Source organism: Eulemur rufifrons, chromosome 7, assembly GCF_041146395.1.
Source record: "Eulemur rufifrons isolate Redbay chromosome 7, OSU_ERuf_1, whole genome shotgun sequence".
Classification (NCBI taxonomy): domain Eukaryota; kingdom Metazoa; phylum Chordata; class Mammalia; order Primates; family Lemuridae; genus Eulemur; species Eulemur rufifrons.
The window spans coordinates 65,378,593-65,396,771 of NC_090989.1; the positions used below are offsets into that span (position 1 = coordinate 65,378,593).

Here is an 18,179-nt window from a genome sequence, read left to right on the forward strand (position 1 = left end):
GGAAGAGCTAGGCCAGGACCCTAATGCTTGACTCCCCTTCCCAGCTCCATGATGCAGCCAATGGGAGATCACAGGCTGACTGAGAACTTTCTCCAGTCTTCATTTTCCTTATTTAATTATTTTAACATGTTTGGTTTTCCTTACATGAACATAGATTTAAATGTCCTCTCCCTATTATGTAATGCAGATGTTGCTGGCATCGGCGTTGCATTTTTTGCTTGTTTAAATTTTTTGTTGTTGTTTGTTTTTAAGAATAATCTGAGAGATTTGGGTTGGATTTCCAGAGAACTAACTGGGTCAGGTCTCTACAATTCTTAGTCGTTGTGTAACTTTGAACAAATTTACCATTTTAAGCATCAATTTCCAGATTTGGCCAGCATGGTGGGTGGAAGGGTGGGTCTGGTTTATAGTTGTCATTTGTTCTTGAGTATTTAACAAAAGCTGTGACATATCCGTGCCCCTCCTTTTCGGGCCCTCACACCTGACCTGAATGTGCGCCTATATCCGTGTGCACCTGTGTTTGTGTGGTGCCTTGTTGGCTCAGTTGTGCCTTCACATGGGATGGGCAACAACTTCTCTGTGACATTCCGGATGATCTGTGAGGCCAGCAGTGCTTTTTTGTAGATGGAGGGAGAATGCTCATTCTTATCTTGGTAAAATAAAACATAGCTTTTATCTTCCTCCACCTCCTCTCCTTTTCGTTTAAAATTATTGACTCTGCTCTTAATGCTTGTTAGCCCAAAAGGAAATGATGCTTTTTTTACTTTCTGGAGGAGGATCATCTGTGATTGTTGTGGGCCAACCACGTGGGTCAGTGGTGATTCAAATTAAGGGCTGGGCGTCAGCATTCTCCGGGATAGAAAGTGCCAGTATTGTCAGCTCCAGGATAAAGCCTTTTTAAAAAGCATGTGGGGCCAAGGGAAGAGGGGCAAGTGCCAGGAGGGGGTGGCACATGTGCCCACAGCTGTGGGGACACAAGCAGCCTAAACTGAGCGCTGCCTCTGTGGTAATATTAAATTACATGTTTGTAGCTTCTTTGGAGAGTGGCCTGGTGCCTCCCTGCCCCAGATGTCATGTCCTGAACTTCCTAAGGTGGTTCTTCCACACCTGTAGGAACATTAAGCAGAAATACTTTCTTCACACCTCTGTGTAGTCCTCTCTTATACTTTGTGCTTTTTCTCTCATGTGGGCATGTGAGTTGTGGCTGCTTTTCTGCTAATAGAATCTCCACATAAAATAATTAAAAGTTTCCAAATTCAAGTTTGAGTTGCTGATTCCATTTGTAGGCTTGGAATTCCTTATCTGTGAAGGTAATTAAGCATCTTTGAAGGAAATACCTGTTACTGCTCAGGATAGGAAACCAATTTGCCATAGGCTCTCTAAAACCCTTTCTTCTCAGATCTGTTACCAGGCTTTCTCTCCAGGGATCCTACAAGATAATTTTGAAAGTGTTTGCATCCTCCACCCCTAGTTAGGGTCAGATATCTCGGTTACTAATTCTGTTTTCAAATGAGCACCTCAGCCCTCCAGTTACGTGAACAAGAGTAAACTTTTCCAGAATTTATTTTAAAATATTTTAGACACCCACAAAAATTTGTAATCTTTTTTGTCTAACTGAAAAATTGTAAGTAATACACATTCATTGTTTAAAATTTAGAAAATACAGCTTAAGCATAAAAGCAAAAAGCAAACATACCTCTCCACTGAGAGATGCCCAATGCTGATGTGTTTGTAGTCTTCCAGGCTTTCGAGCTAATGCAAACATAAATATTTTTACTCACAAAGATGTCATTACATTTTATACGCTGTTTTGTAACTTGCTCCCCACCCCATTTAATATAACGTTCACATCTTATTGTGACATTTAATATTCCTCCTCATAGTTGTCAATGATGCAATAGTATTCCATTGTGCGGCTTGGGCCAATATTTATTTACCTAATGCCTTTCTTGCTGCCAGAAAGCGGCATTTTGAAATTTTCTTATTTTCCTTATTATTCAAAAGAGAAAACCCTCTAATTTTCTTCTTTGAAAACTGGTTAGAGCAGCGTACTTTAATCAGAGTATGCTCTGTCATGGTGCTTCACTGCAGTCCTTGATAGATTTGCTTTTCCTCATCGATCACTGGCTCTGTGCCCACTCACACGTACGTCTTTACATTAGCACTGTGTGACCATTTGTCTTTTTGCCTTTATTGTATTTATTTAGCAAATCATTATATATTGTTTCATAATGTGCCAGGCACTGTTCTAAGGGTTTCACAAATACAAATGATGCCTTTAGCTTGCAGCCTCCTGCGGGGCGGGGCGGGTGCTCCACGAGCCCTGTCTGCTCAGTGGACTCTTGGGGACGGATGATGGTGCTGGGCCAGAGCTGGAAAGAGATAGGACATGGGTAGCGCCCCCTTCCCACAGCGCGCAGGTCCCCATCTGGCCAAGCAGGGCGTATGTGAAAACAACCACCCTCGCCACAGCAGAACCACATACCACATGAAGAAGGGGCCACTTCTGTGACAGCCTCATGGGACAGAAATAGCCCTTCGTCATCTTTTTACTGTTCAGGTAGAGCTGAAATTCAAGCCAGCAGCCTGCTCCTGACGACTTCCTCTCACCAGGTGGCCTTGGCAAAGCCATTTGTCCTTTTGGGGCCTCAGTTTTCCCATCTGTGCCACTTGAGGGTGGTCCAGAGGAGATCACCCCTGAGATTCTCCCAGCACCCGCCGTGTGCGACCGCCCCTCCCCAAGGCAGACGTGTGCTCTCTGAAGTGCTCACCGCCGCTCCTCCCTCAGCTGCGGGTGCCGGGGCAGGGGCGGTGGCATCCCGGGATTGTGCTGTGTGTGACCTGCTGGTGTTCTCTTCTCTTGTGCCTCAGGACTTCAGGCGTCTCCTGAAGAAGGAAGAGAAGCCGATCCTGATGATGTTTTATGCCCCCTGTGAGTGAACTTTCCCCTCTGGGCCAGCCTTAGTTGTGTAGTCTCCTGTGGGTGGTGGGCGGCTGGGGGCCGTGATGGGGAACCAGCCCCGGGTCTCACACTGAATGCTGAATCAGTCGCTCATACCGTCTCTCTGTCTGCGCCCCTTTTCCTTCATCTTTGCCTTTTCATCTGGCTCCTCCCCTCCTGCTGTCCCCATCTGCTGTCCCCACCAGAATCAGTGTCCTTCTGCCCACTTTACCCTGAGCTCCACCCGCAGTGACAAGGGTCTCCTGTCTAGTTAGCCCTGCCCACCTTCCGCCACCCTCTGTCCCCTTTCCTGCCTGGCGACTCCACGCCTCAGTGCCGGGGGTCCCCTCTGCGGTGCTGCGGCTCTGCACACACCCCCCCCCATCACTCCTCGCAGTCCAGAGCCTGGCCTGCCCATGGGGACAGCAGCTTTTCTAGCTCTGGCTCCTGCATCCCTCTGCTGGTGCCACCTGTGAGGGATGGGGGCAGCGGAGAGAAACTGGGTCCCGGTATTTGGGCACAGTCCCTGTGTGAGGCAAGAGGCTGTGGGGAAGGGCAGAAGGATCACTGAGGTGACAGCCAAAAGACCTGGGCCCCAGTCCCACGTGCTACCCGCGAGCCAGGTGAGCCTGGCCTCGCCTGTCAGCTCTCTGGGTCTCAGTTTCCACATCTGTAAGAGAAGGGGCTGGATCGGAGCACTGGCTTTTACACTTTTTGACAGTATTTCACAGAATTAAAAATATTTTATATTGTAACCCAGTACTAGAAGTATATATAAATTATAAGTAAATAAGCTGAAACAAAAGTTTCACAAAACCATACCCTTACTACTTGCCATCTACTGTTTACTAGACGTAGCATACACTGTTTTCTATTCTGTTCTATTTAAAAATTATTGGTTATTCCTGCTGCTTCATAACCCTCTAACAAAGGGTCAGCAAACTACAGCCCATGGGCTGGCTACTTTAATTTTTTTGCAAACAAAGGTTTACGCATTGTCTGTGGCTGGTTTTGAGCTGTACCAGCAGAGTAGAGCAGTTGTGACAGAGACAGTATGGCCCATAAAGCTTCAGATATTCGCTGTCTGAGCCACCCCTGTGTCTGATGGGTCCCAAGTGACAGATGGAAAGACCCTGCATGCAAGCTGACAAGGCCTTTGGAACTGTGCCTCTGTGAACTGCACGTGCCTTCAGAAGCCGGCGTCTGCCTGGAGCTAGAGAGGGGGCTGTGTGTGGCACAAGGCGGTGTGCCCAGGTTGTTTGTGGCTCACGTGGGAGTCACAGGCTGTGGCACCAGGGTCACAAATCCCCTTCCTAAGAAGTTCCTTAAGCAAAGGCTCCTCCCCTCTGCACCCTGGGATGTGGGGTAGTGCCTCCTGGCTGGATGCTCCACTGTGATGCTCTGGTGCTTCTGCCTGACTTGAGCCTGTAGCTTATTCACCATGACAACAGCCTCTCCCCAGCCCTGTTCTGATGCTGGGTGTCCTCCAGCCCCAGCCTCCTCCCCAGGCCCCCTGCCGGCCCCAGGGGGTGTGCCTGCCTATGGGACAAGGCCCTGGTGTCCCATTTGCTGTGGATCTGGCTCTGCCCAGAATGCACTTTAATCTTGGCTGATTCTCTTTATTAATGCTCATTAGTTGGTTTCACTGCTTTTTGTTTCTTGGAGGGATCTTATTAACTGCCCAGCAGTGAATTGCTTCAGGAATTATCCTGCCCACACAGCCCCGGGAGGACTGGGGCCTCCTTTGGTTTACCTCAGAACCCTCTGGGACTCAACACGGTGGTTAAATGAAGCTGTAAGACGAAGCGTGTGTCAGTATGCGGTACATGTCACGAAGCAGGATCGAGGCATAACCATGCAGGGCTCAGTGGGATGACATTAATCATTTAAAAGAGTGGATCACTGGCGGTTTGCACCTGAGGACTTGTGCCCTCTCTGCCCACCACATGCCAGGCTGTCTGGCAGCGTGCCCGTCCTGCTCACCGCGGCAGACACATGAGCATGGCTATTAGATTTACATAATACAAAGCTGGGGCAGGGGAGGTTAGGACCTCGCAGGTGTCACAGAGCACATTAGTGGTGGCAGAGGGAGGAGAAAACTCAGAGGTTAAGTTAAACTTTTGGCAGAGGGTCCGATTGGAAGGCCTGCTAGGTCCCTGGGGACCCCAAGATCCTTTTTTTGTTATATATGTGTTTTCAAATGACTCAAACGCATGTATTTATGATATTAGCCTAATCAAGCCTTCCTGACATCATAATTCAGCCTATTCCTGGAATACACAGCAAGCAGTTCCCTAACTGGGAAGTCTGTTAGGACTCTGATCCTTTGGTCACATGTGGGGCAAAGGGACCCAAAGGCAGTGGGAGCTTCTGGTTGTGACAAGGAATCTGGCTCCCCAGGCCCTACTGCTTACTCTGTAAATGTTTGTTCACTGAATTAATGAGAAAATAAAAGGGCTGACTGCTCTGGCTTTTTGCGTTTGAGAGTGATAATTAGTCTTACCTCTTCCCCTGCTTCCCAGTGGAATCCGTTGGAAGATAAGCTCAGATAGGAATCACAGGACCAGCTCTATTTTTGGTAAAGTTAAATTGGAAAGTGGCCTGGCCTGTAGCTTCCTATTACTCCTCCACCACCTCTTCCCCCCAATAACTTCACCAGAACGCCTGGCCGACTTACCACCTGTCTGCGGGGAGGGGGTTGTGTTGCTGCAGGCTGCAGACAGGCAGCCTGGGAGAGAGGCCACACTGTGGAGACAGGCAGTAAATTACGTTCCTGATCGATGAATGTGGCCCAGCAGGTGTCAAACTGAAGTCCCTGAGCCAGGAGTGGGTGAGAGGCTGCAGGTGTCCCCCCTCATTTTCCCTCCTGGGCAGTGGAATGACAGTCTCTTCCCTGTGTGGAAGTGTTTCCCCCCCCCCCCACACACACACAGACCAGGAGGAGAAGGCTCCGCAGGCACTGGCTGTCCCCCGCTGAGGGCCAGCCTCGACCCACCCTCCCGCTGTGGGCTTCATCTGTGGGGCAGGTGCTGTCTCCACAGACAGGGAAGCTGAGGCTCAGAGAGCCCGAGTCATTTGCCCAGGGTCACAGAGCCAGCAGGGGTCAAGGGGAGATGCAGATGGGGGTCTCATTCTTCCTGGAGCCGAGCTCCTTCCTCTGTGTCACCATCACCGAGCAGCGTCCCGTTTCCCTGCCGTTGCCGTGTGGCATCCACCTGGTGTGTTCCCACTGGAGCACTGTCCCTGTTTCCATTCCCCCCTCTGTGAATCCCCTGACAAGTGTCATCTTCCTTCCTTCTTGCTACCTGTGGTGCTCACGCTACGGTGGCAGGTCCCAAAGAGAGGTGCCTCTTCTGAGAGCAGATACTGGAGGCTCGTACTGTGGGCTGACCTCGCAATAGCTCCTTCCCTCCTGCCTGGACTAAGCCCAGGTTTAACATGCTGGAGTGAGGGTGTGTGTGTGCGTGTATCCACTGGCCTGTCAGGCAGGAATGTCAGGGAGGGGACCACAGGGCATTTTTGGAGTTTCCTGTCAAGTGCCCTACATCCGCACCTTATCCAGTAGGCTTGGAGCTGGGGAGGTTTGGGTGGTCCAGGGGGAAAGCTGGCCTCCTCCCAGTTCTCCTGTGTGTCCACCCCAGTGGCCAGAGTGCCCTCTGATCTGTATCACTGCTCACGGCTTGCCAAGGCATTGGGTAAACACGGATTATAGCTGCTCAACCTGTCACCGCATGGCCCCTGTCCCCACTGTGCCTGACGCATGGTTCCAGGCAGCTTTGGTTTCTATGGCCTTGAGATGCGTCTCAAAGTCTGTTTTGCAGCAGTGTGGCTGTCAGAAAGGGTGACAGCCTAGCATGTCAGAATTCCTGGTGTCTGAGGAAACTGGTTCTCTGGTCCTGTGGGGTCAGTGCTGAAACGTGGCCTGCTCTGGTTAAAGGGAAGGGGGTAAATTAAGGTCACTCTGAAGTAGTAGTGGGTGTTTGGGGTGTGGCCATCCTGGTCCCTAGTCCCCCAAGGCTGGGGGTCTCCACCATCCCAGGAGAGGATTGTGACCGTGGTAAACCGCAGAACCCCAGAGAGACTCAGCCAAAGCTGTCACAGAATCCTCTGCTGTCAGAGCTGGAGGGGACCTGAGGTTGTCTAGTCCAACTCCCCTCGTTTGCTGGGAGAAGAAACAGCCCAGAGAGAGGAGGTGACTTGTCCAGGGCCATCAGCGAGTTGATGCAGACCAGAGCCCGCGTTCTGAGTCCTGGCCCAGTGCTCCCCGCTTGCTGGGCCTGTCTCCAGTCTTTGCTTAGTTATCCTCACTAATGAAAGAGAAAAGAGGCACGGAAATCCCAGAAGTCATGGTATTTGTGGTCACAAATTTTCCTTCCTGATGGCATTTGACCCTGGCTCATTTGCAGCCCCTGCTGTGCATGTAGGGGCTCGCTGTCCTGACACCGTCTGGCTCCCCAAATTCCTGGGAACTCATTATCGGCGCTGAATCATTCTGAGCTCTGTTCTCTAACATTCATGGCGGGGCTGCGCACTCTCCCAGGGTTTTTGTTTTGTTTTGTTTTTTGTTTTTTGTTTTGTGTCCCATTGGGACTGCAAGCTTTTCAGGGGCTGGGGCCTCTGCCTCCTATTCCTTTTGGGTTCCCGGGGTCTGGGACAGTCCGAGCTTCTCGAGGCTGGGTAAGTGTTTGTTGGATAGAGGACAGCTGAGAGGAGGCAGGGCAGAGTGTGGGGGCTCAGCCATCCTTGTAACCTGATGTGGTTTTCCTCCTGCCTGTGACCAGGGTGCAGCATGTGCAAGAGGATGATGCCACATTTCCAGAAGGCTGCCACCCAGATGCGAGGCCACTCTGTAAGTGAGGCACCGCGTGCCAGGCAAGGCTGGGTCACTCTCGGATGTGGTGGGGGAAGGGTGCTGGGGGCAGAGAGGGGAGGGCAGGTTTTGAAATGGTGAGGGTGACTGATCCTGCTGCCCCTGCCGCTGCTGCAATGAAGCCTCACATGGGGCCCTGTGAAGGTTGAGAACGCCCCCGAGTTGCTGGGACCAGGAGGATTTGGTACCTTTCCAAGGCCAGTGGTAAAATAGTCAGGAAACCAGCAAAGACACACACGTGGCATTGCTGGGAGGCCAGGAACCAAGGGCAGAACATCAGGGGTCTGGGGTTATTGGAGCTGGGCTCCAAAGTGGGCTGAGGCAGTTACTGGGGAGCCTAGTGGCAAAGAAGAGGGTACAGTGACACCAGAGTTGGATGAGAATCACGCAGCAGGCTCACAAAGGCATGTCCTGTCTGGGCTTCCCAGGCTTGTGGTTCCTGTGGGCTGGGAAGAAAAAGGCAAGTCCAGATGGAGCGGGAGGGCTGAGAATGCAGGCGTTCTCCAAGGAGAGAGTGCAGGGGGGTGGAGGTAGACAGAGCAGAGACAAGGGTGGCATAGGGAGAGCCAAGTTTAGGGGACAGGAGGAGGAGGAGGAATCACTAAGGAAACTGGCAAACAAAGAAGTAGGAGCAATTGGATGGGACACAGAGGTAAGAGGTAGCCTGGGGCATCCAGGAGTGAGAGGAGAGAATGGGGGTGTCACATGTCACCCAGAGGGGCTGAAGATCAGCCATTGAGTGCTCCCTGGTCACTTTGTGTTCCTTCACCCTGCCAGGCTTCTTTCTTCTGTGCTGTTTGTCTGCCCATATTTTTTTTTATTGTGCTAAAAACCACATACCATTACATTGACCATTTCAACCATTTTTAAGTGTACAACATATTAGGATATTTACATTGTTGTGCAACCAATATCTAGAACTTTCTCTTCTTGCAAAACTGAAATTCTATACCCATTAAACACTAATTCTCTCTCCCCACTCCACCCCTGCCCATGGTGAATACCTTTCTACTTTCTGTTTCTATGATTCTCACAATTTTGGATCCTTCCTATGAGTGGAATCACGCAATATTTGACCTTTCATGACTGGCTTATTTTGCTTCGCTTCATATCATCAAGGTTCATCTGTGTTGTAGCATGTCACAGGATTTCCATCTTTTTAAAGGCTAATATTCCCCTGTATCTATTAATATATGCCACATTTTCTTTATCCATTCATCTGTTGATGGGCATTTGGGTTGCTTCCAGCTCTTGGCCATCGTGAGTAATGTGCAATAGATATGGGTGTGCAAATATCTCTTTGAGATCCTGCTTTAATTCTTGTGGGTCTAAGTTTGTCCATTTTTGCACTCACCCTGAGTAGCAGAAGTGTTTTGTTTTGGTGGCAACAGGAAAGAGCTGCTGTCTCCTCTAGGGAGCATGGAAAAATCCATATACCTTTCATGAAAGGTTATTGGGAGGGGCCATCTCCATGGGGCTGGCCAGAGTCCCATAAAGGGAGATCTGAGGTCTTGAAACTGCATCCTGATATTTATGGATGAAATTAAGTGGCGATTAGCTCAAAGTCAACTTAAAAAGTTTAGGTGGCAGCACCTGGGCATGGAGATGGCCCTGCTAGCCAGCTGCAAGATTCGGTTACAAAGAACCAAGTCTTTCTCTTTTGACCTCATTCTTGGGGACACCAACGTCCTGCTTGTTTCTCACTAATGAATTTTTAGTAACTTGCCTGGAGATTTCTGGCCTTGGGGCACACATATATCACTCCAGGGAAGTTTCACTTCACATTTTTGGGGCCTCAATAGATACCATATTTTAAGATTATTTAGCCTGGAGAAAAGACTTAATTACCCACAGTATCTCCCTGCCTACACCCGCATACACTTAGAAAACTGCTCAGCTCAACTTCCAGTCTCTGTGGTGCTGTGGAAGGTAAATAGCTCCAGCCCTCAGTTGGATCACAAATCATCCTGGCCGGCCCGGTGAAGCAGAAGAGGACTTGATGCCAGTTGCATGTGTTATCATGGACCGTTCTCAGCCTATGCCGCGTTCATGGCCAAACTCACTATTCCTCCAGGCCCCTCCCATGCTGCCACAGAGCTTGTCCCTGCCATGCAAAGCCAGGTCTGCCCTTTGCTTTTGTTCCAGATCACTCTGATACTGATTATAATATGTGAGCTTCTTGGGTGCAGGAGCTGTGTTCGATTCATGTCTGTTTCTTCAGCACATAGCACAGGGCCGGCTAATCACAGGTACCCAGTACATGCTGATGAATGAATGAATAAGTGTGTGGCTCATCACTCCTGGGTATGCTTTATTTTAAGCTCTGTATTTCTATTAAGTGATATTCTCCCCCCCCCCCCTTAAAGCATTAGTTATTAAGGACAGAAACACAGTAGGAAGGACGTTTGTGGGCTGGGGACCTTCCCCCTTGGCCCTGGGCTCATACCAGCCTCTTTTACAAGGTTAACCCTGAAGATCACTTGTGTTAAGAATACCTGCTTCTCCTGCCTGGGCCCAGGTCTAGAAATATAAGAGGTATCCCTTCCAGGTCCCTTGACAACATTACAGAAAAGTCAGGAGGGTTGTCTGTGAATCTGGGCAAGTCCAGCTGTGGCCAGGTGCTAGTCACCTAAGCCTAAGACATCTGGGTCGTGTGAATTCATGTTTCCTTGCTTGTGTATTTTTTTGATTGGGGCTTTTTCAATTCTGTTTTCCCCTTAATTTCTTAGAAAAGCACCTTTTTAGAAGTTCTAACCCTTTCCCAGCCACATAAAGAGGGAAGGACGCTGCCCAACACAGGCACCACCTGCTCTAAGAGGCCTCTGGGGGCCAGGCCAGCAGCTCCCCAGACCCTGGGGACAGGGCTGGAGGGGTTGGGCAGTAGAGATGTCGATTGCTTTCTATCTACATACACAGAGAAGAGACAGGACTAACAGATGGGCTGCTATTCCCCGGAAATCAAAGCTCACCCCTCCCCACTGCTGAAATCCGACCTCCTGTCTCCTCTTCATCTCCATCATTTTTGAGCCCTTTTTGGCTGGCTCTGTCTGTGACAAGGGTCAAAAATCTTCCCTCTCTACAAATTTCTTGGGAGGTGTCCAACCCAATGATGTCATTGAGAAGGAAGCCAGGCCAGGTCAGGATGCGCAGCCTTTACCGTTTGCCAGACTCAGTTCTGTCCCTGTTTTGCTGTCATTGACATCTGGTGAATCATCGGCGTCTGTCCCATCAACTTCTGCTAATTGACATCCTCAGCAGCAGCCGTGCCGCTCCCTGTCCCAAAGCTGCCGTCAGAACAAGCCCTGTCCCTGTCTGCCTCCTCTTCCCAGCCTTTGAGCTTTGCCCCATCCTTTGTTGACCTTGGCCATGCTGGGCCAGTCTGGGTGTAAATGCCATGAAATGGAACCATCAATGTGACAGATTTGTACAGACCAGGCTCTGGTGCTGCCTGTCGCTAACGGGCCTGGAGACCTTGGGTGAGGTCCCGAGACGTGGAGCCCATGTTTCTGTCTGTAAGATGGAGATAGGGTGTCGACCCTGCACACCTCCCTGGGTCATCGTGAGGAGCAAATGGGCTGTAACCTCCAGAGTACCTTGTGGATACAGATGAGTGACCCCCCAGCTGGCCCTCACCCGTGTTCCTCCTGCTCCCTAAATGGGGGTGCTCCCAAGGTTCTGCTTTCTTTCTTACTAACACATTGGAGCAAGGGCTTGTCTCCTTATGGTCTGTCCCTCTGTGGAGCCCAAGTCCTCCCCCAAAGTGCCAGTACCACGTGTCAGGTGGCTTGTTTCACACCTTAATCTGGGTTTTTCCCCTGTGTCCCAAATGCAGGATGTCTAAGATAAAAGTCAGTGTCCTTCCCTCTGGCAGACAGCCAACTTTCCTGCAAGACCTTCCCAAGGACCCGGGCTCTCCACCCTCGCCCGTTTGCTGGGGCCTTGTCATGGGTCTCTTCTTCATGTGCCCTCTGTCCTCTCCCTGCCAACACCTGGGGGGCCACACTAGGTGGTTGCCAAAGGCTGCTGACCCAGAACTCTCCCCTTAGAGCTCCTCCTTTCTACCTCAAACAATGCAGCTGGGTGGTAGTTACTTTCTTACTTAGAAACCCTCAACAGCTCCCTTCACCTCCTGAATGAAGTCCCGATTGCTTAGGTGGTGAAAGCCTTTTCCAGAGTGCCCCCAGCTACCTGGCTCAGCCTGCTCTCTTACTTCTTCCCCTTTCTGTGTATCCCACGGTCCATTTCTTGGGCCACATCTGGCTTTGCCTTGCCTCCATTTCCCCTCCTGGGATGTCCGTTGAAGTCTTAACCTCCTTTGAGCACTAGCTCACATGCCACCCACCCCGTGACACTTCTGTGATCTTTCCTACAGCAGGGCTGCACACGTGTTCAGGGAGGGGTTTATGGCCTTATCTTCTCCGTACATTGAGACCAGGTGTTTCACCTCATTTGGCTTCATAAACTCTAACTCCAAATGTTTGTACATAGTTGCTCAAAAAATATGTGTCTCATTAACTAATACATACCTCCCAAGTGGCACAAAAGTGCTACACAAACTCAAAGAATTGAGAGTTCACCCCAAGCAAAGGGGGTTTGGAAAGGCTGCCCAGGGAGGTGAGATTTGATTTGCCTTAAAAGATAGATGAGTCTCCGGTGGTAGCCGAGAGGTAGGGAATGGACATCCTCAGCGAGAGGACAGGAAGGCACAAAGTGGGGGCCAAGAAAGAACAGGGAGCGTTGTGGAAATGTGGGCAGAATTAGCCTCTTAGAAGTAATAAAAATAGCTAATAATTTTGAGTGCTATAGATGCTTGTATTATCTTATTTAATCTTCACAACAGCTACATGAGGTGGCTGCAGATGAGGAAACTGAGATACAGAGAAGCAACTGTGACTTGTTTAAGGAAAGGCGTCTACTAAGTGGGGAGCCAGGACGCAAACCCAGTGCTTCTAGCCACTGTGCACTGTTGCTGCTGCACTCGGCGAGGTGCCTAAGAAGGCAGACAGTCCAACTTCCTTCCTGTGCAGAAATCTCAGACTGTCTCATTTCTGGGAGAATAAAACATCTAGACCCTAGCAGGTGTACAATTAAGAGTTTTGTAAGAAGGATTAAAAAATGAGATAGGGACCATATGGGCTTTGAGTATGGAGTTGGATTTTAGCCTGTATTCAATGGAATTGAAAGGTTTTGTGCAGGGAAGTGATGTAATGAAAGAGGAGGATGTGTAAGATTAATCTTGTGGTGAATGTGCACTGACACGGGGGAGATCAATTAGACAGAAAAAAAGGAACTTTAAAGCAGACAAATATTACTGGAACAGGCAGCTGAATCAGTCTGGGAAATGAGCAGAATGGTTTGAGAGGGTTCCAGGGCTTCTAGTAAGTTCTATTTCAGGTTTATTCTCCCTGTATTTTTTGCAGCATTCTAAAATGGACTGAAAAAAAATTGATGACTTAGTAAGCATTTATTGTGTGCCTGCTGTATGCCAGGCATTGTGCTAAGTACTTAAAACAGTTGGAAAGACCAGGCATGGTGGTTCATGCCTGTAATCCTAGCATTTGGGAGGCTGAGGCGGGAGGATTGCTTGAGGTCAGGAGTTCGAGACCAACCTGAGCAAGAGCGAGACTTCATCTACTAAAAATAAAAAAAGTAGCTGGGCGTGGTGGCACGTGCCTATAGCCCCAACTACTCGGGAGGCTGAGGCAGGAGGATCGCTTAAGCCCAGGAGTTTGAGGTTGCAGTGAGCTATGATGATGCCACTGCACTCTAGCCTGGGTGACAGAGAGAGACTGTATCTCAAAAAAAAAAAAAAAAGAAACAAACAAAAAATTGTAAAGACATATTCAGATGGTCTAGGGATGGAGAAGCCAGAGGCACTGTCATCTGTCCTCACCAGGAAGATCTGGTAGGAAATAAGGAACATGACAGTTACTGAGCACTGGTCTTGTGCTGACACCTCTGACATGGGTCACCTCATTCAGTTGTCTTCAGGGCTCTGTAATTATCCCATCACCACGTCTTCCCTGTAAGGAACCTCAGTGAAGGGGACCGACTTGCCCAGGGTCCCATGACTCGCAGGTGGAAGCAGTCTTCTGAATCAACGTTTATTGTCCACTGAAACCACCATTTCCATTTTTCTCTTACTATGTGTGCTTATGCATTGTTCAGTAAAACTCAGCTGGGTTTCTTCTCTCGGCTTCTGTAATTGCTGCTGGCTGTTTTGAACTTCCTTTCCTCTCGCTTCTGTGCCACCCTGCTTTGTGGAACAGCCTTCCCGTGCTGGCCGTTCTAGCTGTGTTCTCTTGTGAGAACAGATTCAAAGTCCTCTTTCCTGGTTCCTGCTCCAGCCCTGGAGAGGAAGGTCCCTGCTTCAGGAAGCGAGGAGTCTGAGGGGGTTCTTTGTTTGGGCTGTTATTAGTATTTAGCCATTGTCATCAGTGACATAGCCCCTGAAATTCTCCTTTCCGACTCGGGTTGTGGATATGTGGACCCCTGGAACCAGAACCTGGTTAGAATTCTGAGGTGATGGTCACAGACAGGGTGGCAGAGCTGGGACTGGAGAGGGGAGAGTTTGGCAGGCGTCATGGCGCCTCTTTCTCACGTTCTCAAGGAGACCACAGTCTCCTTGATCACATAGGAGCTGTAAGGTCTGAGAACATCACACGTCAAACCTAGGCAGACAGACCGCAGGCAGGCCGTGAGGCACACAGGGAAGTGTCCGAGGACATCGTGCAGAGCCTAGGTGGTGTACAAAAGCCGCTTATTTCCATAACCTAGGAGAAAAGTGTATCCTCAGCTGACATGAGCAGAGAAAAAGGCATAACATATTAATATGTTTTTGGGTGGGAGTGATCCCTCTCTAAGACCCGTTTGAACTTATAGCAAGGCCAGGTTTCTTCCTCAACCCTCAGAACTGTGGTTCTGCTCCGGATGGTTCTTACTGCAGGCAGGCAAAAGCAGGCAGGTGTATGGGGCACAGCACGTGGCCAGCCATGGGACTTCTCCAGAGCTCTTGGTCACGACTCCTGGCTGGCTCTGCTGGCCTTGCCTCCCTGTGGCCTGGTGCACCTCAGTCTGCGAGGCTTTGTCCCATATGTCTTTCCGGTGGGACAGCTGGGCAGAGAGCACATTGATAAGATGAGAGTGTCTGTTCGCCTCTTCCTCCCAGGTGCTGGCCGGGATGAATATCTACCCCTCTGAATTTGAAAACATCAAGGAGGAGTACAACGTGCGCGGCTACCCCACCATCTGCTACTTTGAGTAAGCCCCCGCCTCCCTTCTAAAGCTGTTTCCCTCCCTGGTGGCATTTGTATCCCCGGCTGAGCCCACGTTGCTTCTCCACGTTTCACAGGAAAGGCCGGTTCCTGTTCCAGTATGACAACTATGGGTCCACAGCTGAGGACATTGCAGAGTGGCTGAAGAAGTAAGCCGGGTGCTGGCGTCGGGGGGGTGTGCTCGGAGGGAGGGGCATCTGCTGGGCTGAGGGTGGCCCTCGGTGCGGGGCTCTGGCTGGGGGCTGGGGAGGCGAAGGAAGAAGGGAGAGAGACTTGCTGCGCTGCCTGCACAGCTGTTTCTGGGTAGAGTCGGGGTGGGGATCTGAGTTTGGGCTGCAGCAGTCGTGAGGACTGGGTGTGACTTTGGCCTGATGATGGGGCCGTGACTGGTGTGCTGGGTGGGGAGTCTGTCTCCCTACCTCCCGTCTCCACAGCCTGGAGCTGTGGAGGGGCCATGCCTGGCAGCTCTCCTGGAATAGTCAGGGGCTTTCTGAACACTTTTCAAATCGAGTCTCCCCCCCTAGTGTTTATCTGATGGATGGAGGTTTTTCTCACCCAGCATATTAGGTTTGAGAGGTTTGATATTAGGTTCTACTGCAGGTCTCTTTGAAAATGGAATTGTCAATTGAACACTTATTTCACACACGACGGTGCATTAGGTGCTATGAAGCTACTAAGAAATATTATGATGCCTTAGATTTGCAGAGTCCTGCACTGTTCACCCGCTTCCCCGCTGACCCCCACAGATGCTGCTTCATAGAAACCTGTGATCCCCATTTTATGATGTGATTAGATCCCATAACTCCAAACCTCACCTGGGGCCCCCACCTGGTGCCTGCTTTGTCCTGCATGTCCACCCCATCACTGTTTCCACCTGTCTAAGCCGTACCGGTGCTCTCATGACAGATTTGCGGTGTCCTCTTCTGGAAGCCTCCCCAGGCCTCCCGGCACCCTTCTCGCTCTGCCCTCTGTGTGTTGTGAGTTTGGTACTTACCAGCCGCTACTGGTTTGTGGGTATTTGTGCATAGGTCTTGGGATAACAACAGCTAGCACTTTTGGGGCTCTACTTTGTGGCTGACACTATTCTATGCACTTCACATGGATTCTCATTTAATCCTCCCAGGTGTAGGGAAGATACTACTGTTCTCCTTACTTGATGGACAAGGTCACTGAGGCGCAGTGAGGAGGGTTGTGCAGCTGAGGCCCAGTAGCAGGGCTGGGACAGTCCCCGCTGACCCCGCCCCCAGCAGCCCCACCGCCCAGCTCAGCCTCCCCACCCCACACCCCCGCTGCCAGTCCAGTGGACGTTTACGGACTCCTTCCCTCAAGGACACAGTGTGCAAGCCCCCGGGTTAAAGAATTAGTTATCCAAAGATATGGAGATTGACAGTGTGTCTTTTCAGAATGGGAAAGAGGGTGAATTTTGTACCCAAAACCCCCCAGAAGAAGCAAACTGTTAGATTTCCAAAGGTGGTAAATGTCAGTCTTCTGCTCTGCTGGCCCCCAGGGGCTCAGGAGATAAGCACAAGTGCTGGCACCATGTTTGCATCATGTCGTCTGTTTCTGGGAAGCATTTTCACATCTCTGTCCCCATGGACTACCTTGTTCCAGCCCCAGGCTGCTCCCCATTATCCTGTGTTCCTTGCCTTAGCCCAGCCTGCGCTCTCTTCTCCTTTTTCATTTAATAATAAAAATGTCCTTTCCTCCAGCCAGACACATCTCACTCTGCTTTGGGAGAAGGTCTCAACAAATAGCAATCTCATTTGTCACCAGAGCATAAAATCTGTCTGCTTCCCTCCCCTTCTCTAACCTTTTCTGGTTTCAAAACACCCTCATATCTTTTTAGAAGGATAAGGTTTGTTTTTTTTAAAAAAAATATTGAGAATTGCCTGCTAACCCCAGACAAAGAGCACATTGATGGCATTTTTGAGATGGGCTATAGTGTCCCCACTGTCCTCCCACCCCTCTTTGAGCAGAGCCCACCCCGGCTCCCCCAAAGATGCTGCAGTGACCAGCCTGCACCCCACGGCTGCCTCCACGTTCCTGTCCTGCCCTGGTGCCCCTGGTTCCCACCTCCAGCCGCTCTCTCCACCCCTTACCTATGGGAAGGAACCCTTGTTAATAGCGTATGGTTCATCTGTAGCCTCCAGGGTAATGGGTACATGCCAGGAAGGAAGGGGAGAGATCTGGGTCTCCCTGCAGCCTCTCCCAGCCCCCCGAGAGCACTCTGTGTCAGGGCTGCATGGGGCAGGGTGGGGAGGCTGCTCCTCCCAAGGCGTGACTGCAGCCCCCTCCCCCAGCAGGGCAGGGGCAGGGAAGGACTGCTAGCAATGTCGCTCTGCTACCAACTGGCTTAATTTTTAAAGATCTTTTCTGACTGCAGAGATATTCAAGTAAGACATGTTTATTATAGAAAAACGTAAACATGTGGTTAAAAAGAAAAGCTCTCTCCCCTCCCCATTACCCATATTGTGATATTTTGGTGAATTTCCTTCCAGATTTTCCCCCTACACATATCCAGATCTATGTGTGGTTTTTCGCTGTCCCATATATTTTAAGCCTTTACCAGTTTTCCCCAGAATCCTGGTGGGTGGTGGTGGCCTCACCTTTCCTGCTTCCCTGGCTGGGCCCCTCTGTTGGCCCTGAGCTGCTCAGGGCTCTGTGCAGCCACGTGTAGAAGGGTTAGAGTGAGTCCAGCCTGGCTGATGCTCAGACGCCCAGGAGAGAAGAACGTACATCCCACCCTCCAGCCAGGGACTCTGGTGGGTGGGCCGGGGAGGGCGGCACAGGGTGAGGCGGGCAAGAAGCCAGTCCTGCTTTCCGAGTGTGGGAGGGCTCTGGAGTAGATGTGTTGCTCGTGGTGGCACCGCTAATGGCCGTGTTTCTCATCCACCCCCGGCAGCTCTCACGCTGCTGAGTTGGGCTCGGCAGGCAGGTGGAGGAGCGTATAAGCAGCAATGCGTTTGGCCCACCCATTTCCGCCCGTGTAGTAGGATACCAACCAGAAGCACGCTGAATCAACACACACCAAGTTTCCTTGACTCGTGGTGCTTAGACTTGCATCTTCCCATCCATGGCACGTGCTCCTCTCTCA

The 18,179-nt window shown here is 50.5% G+C and overlaps 1 protein-coding gene across 1 annotated transcript in view; it reads left to right on the forward strand.

The window, feature by feature from the left end:
* The window catches only part of PDIA5 (protein disulfide isomerase family A member 5), an 86,322-nt gene that overhangs the window by 39,862 nt on the left and 28,281 nt on the right, over positions 1-18,179 (forward strand). The window contains exons 7-10 of the mRNA XM_069475114.1: positions 2,872-2,932; positions 7,723-7,790; positions 14,980-15,071; positions 15,163-15,234. Of these exons, the coding sequence (XP_069331215.1) occupies positions 2,872-2,932; positions 7,723-7,790; positions 14,980-15,071; positions 15,163-15,234 (293 nt within the window). The remainder of the gene's footprint in view (positions 1-2,871; positions 2,933-7,722; positions 7,791-14,979; positions 15,072-15,162; positions 15,235-18,179) is intronic.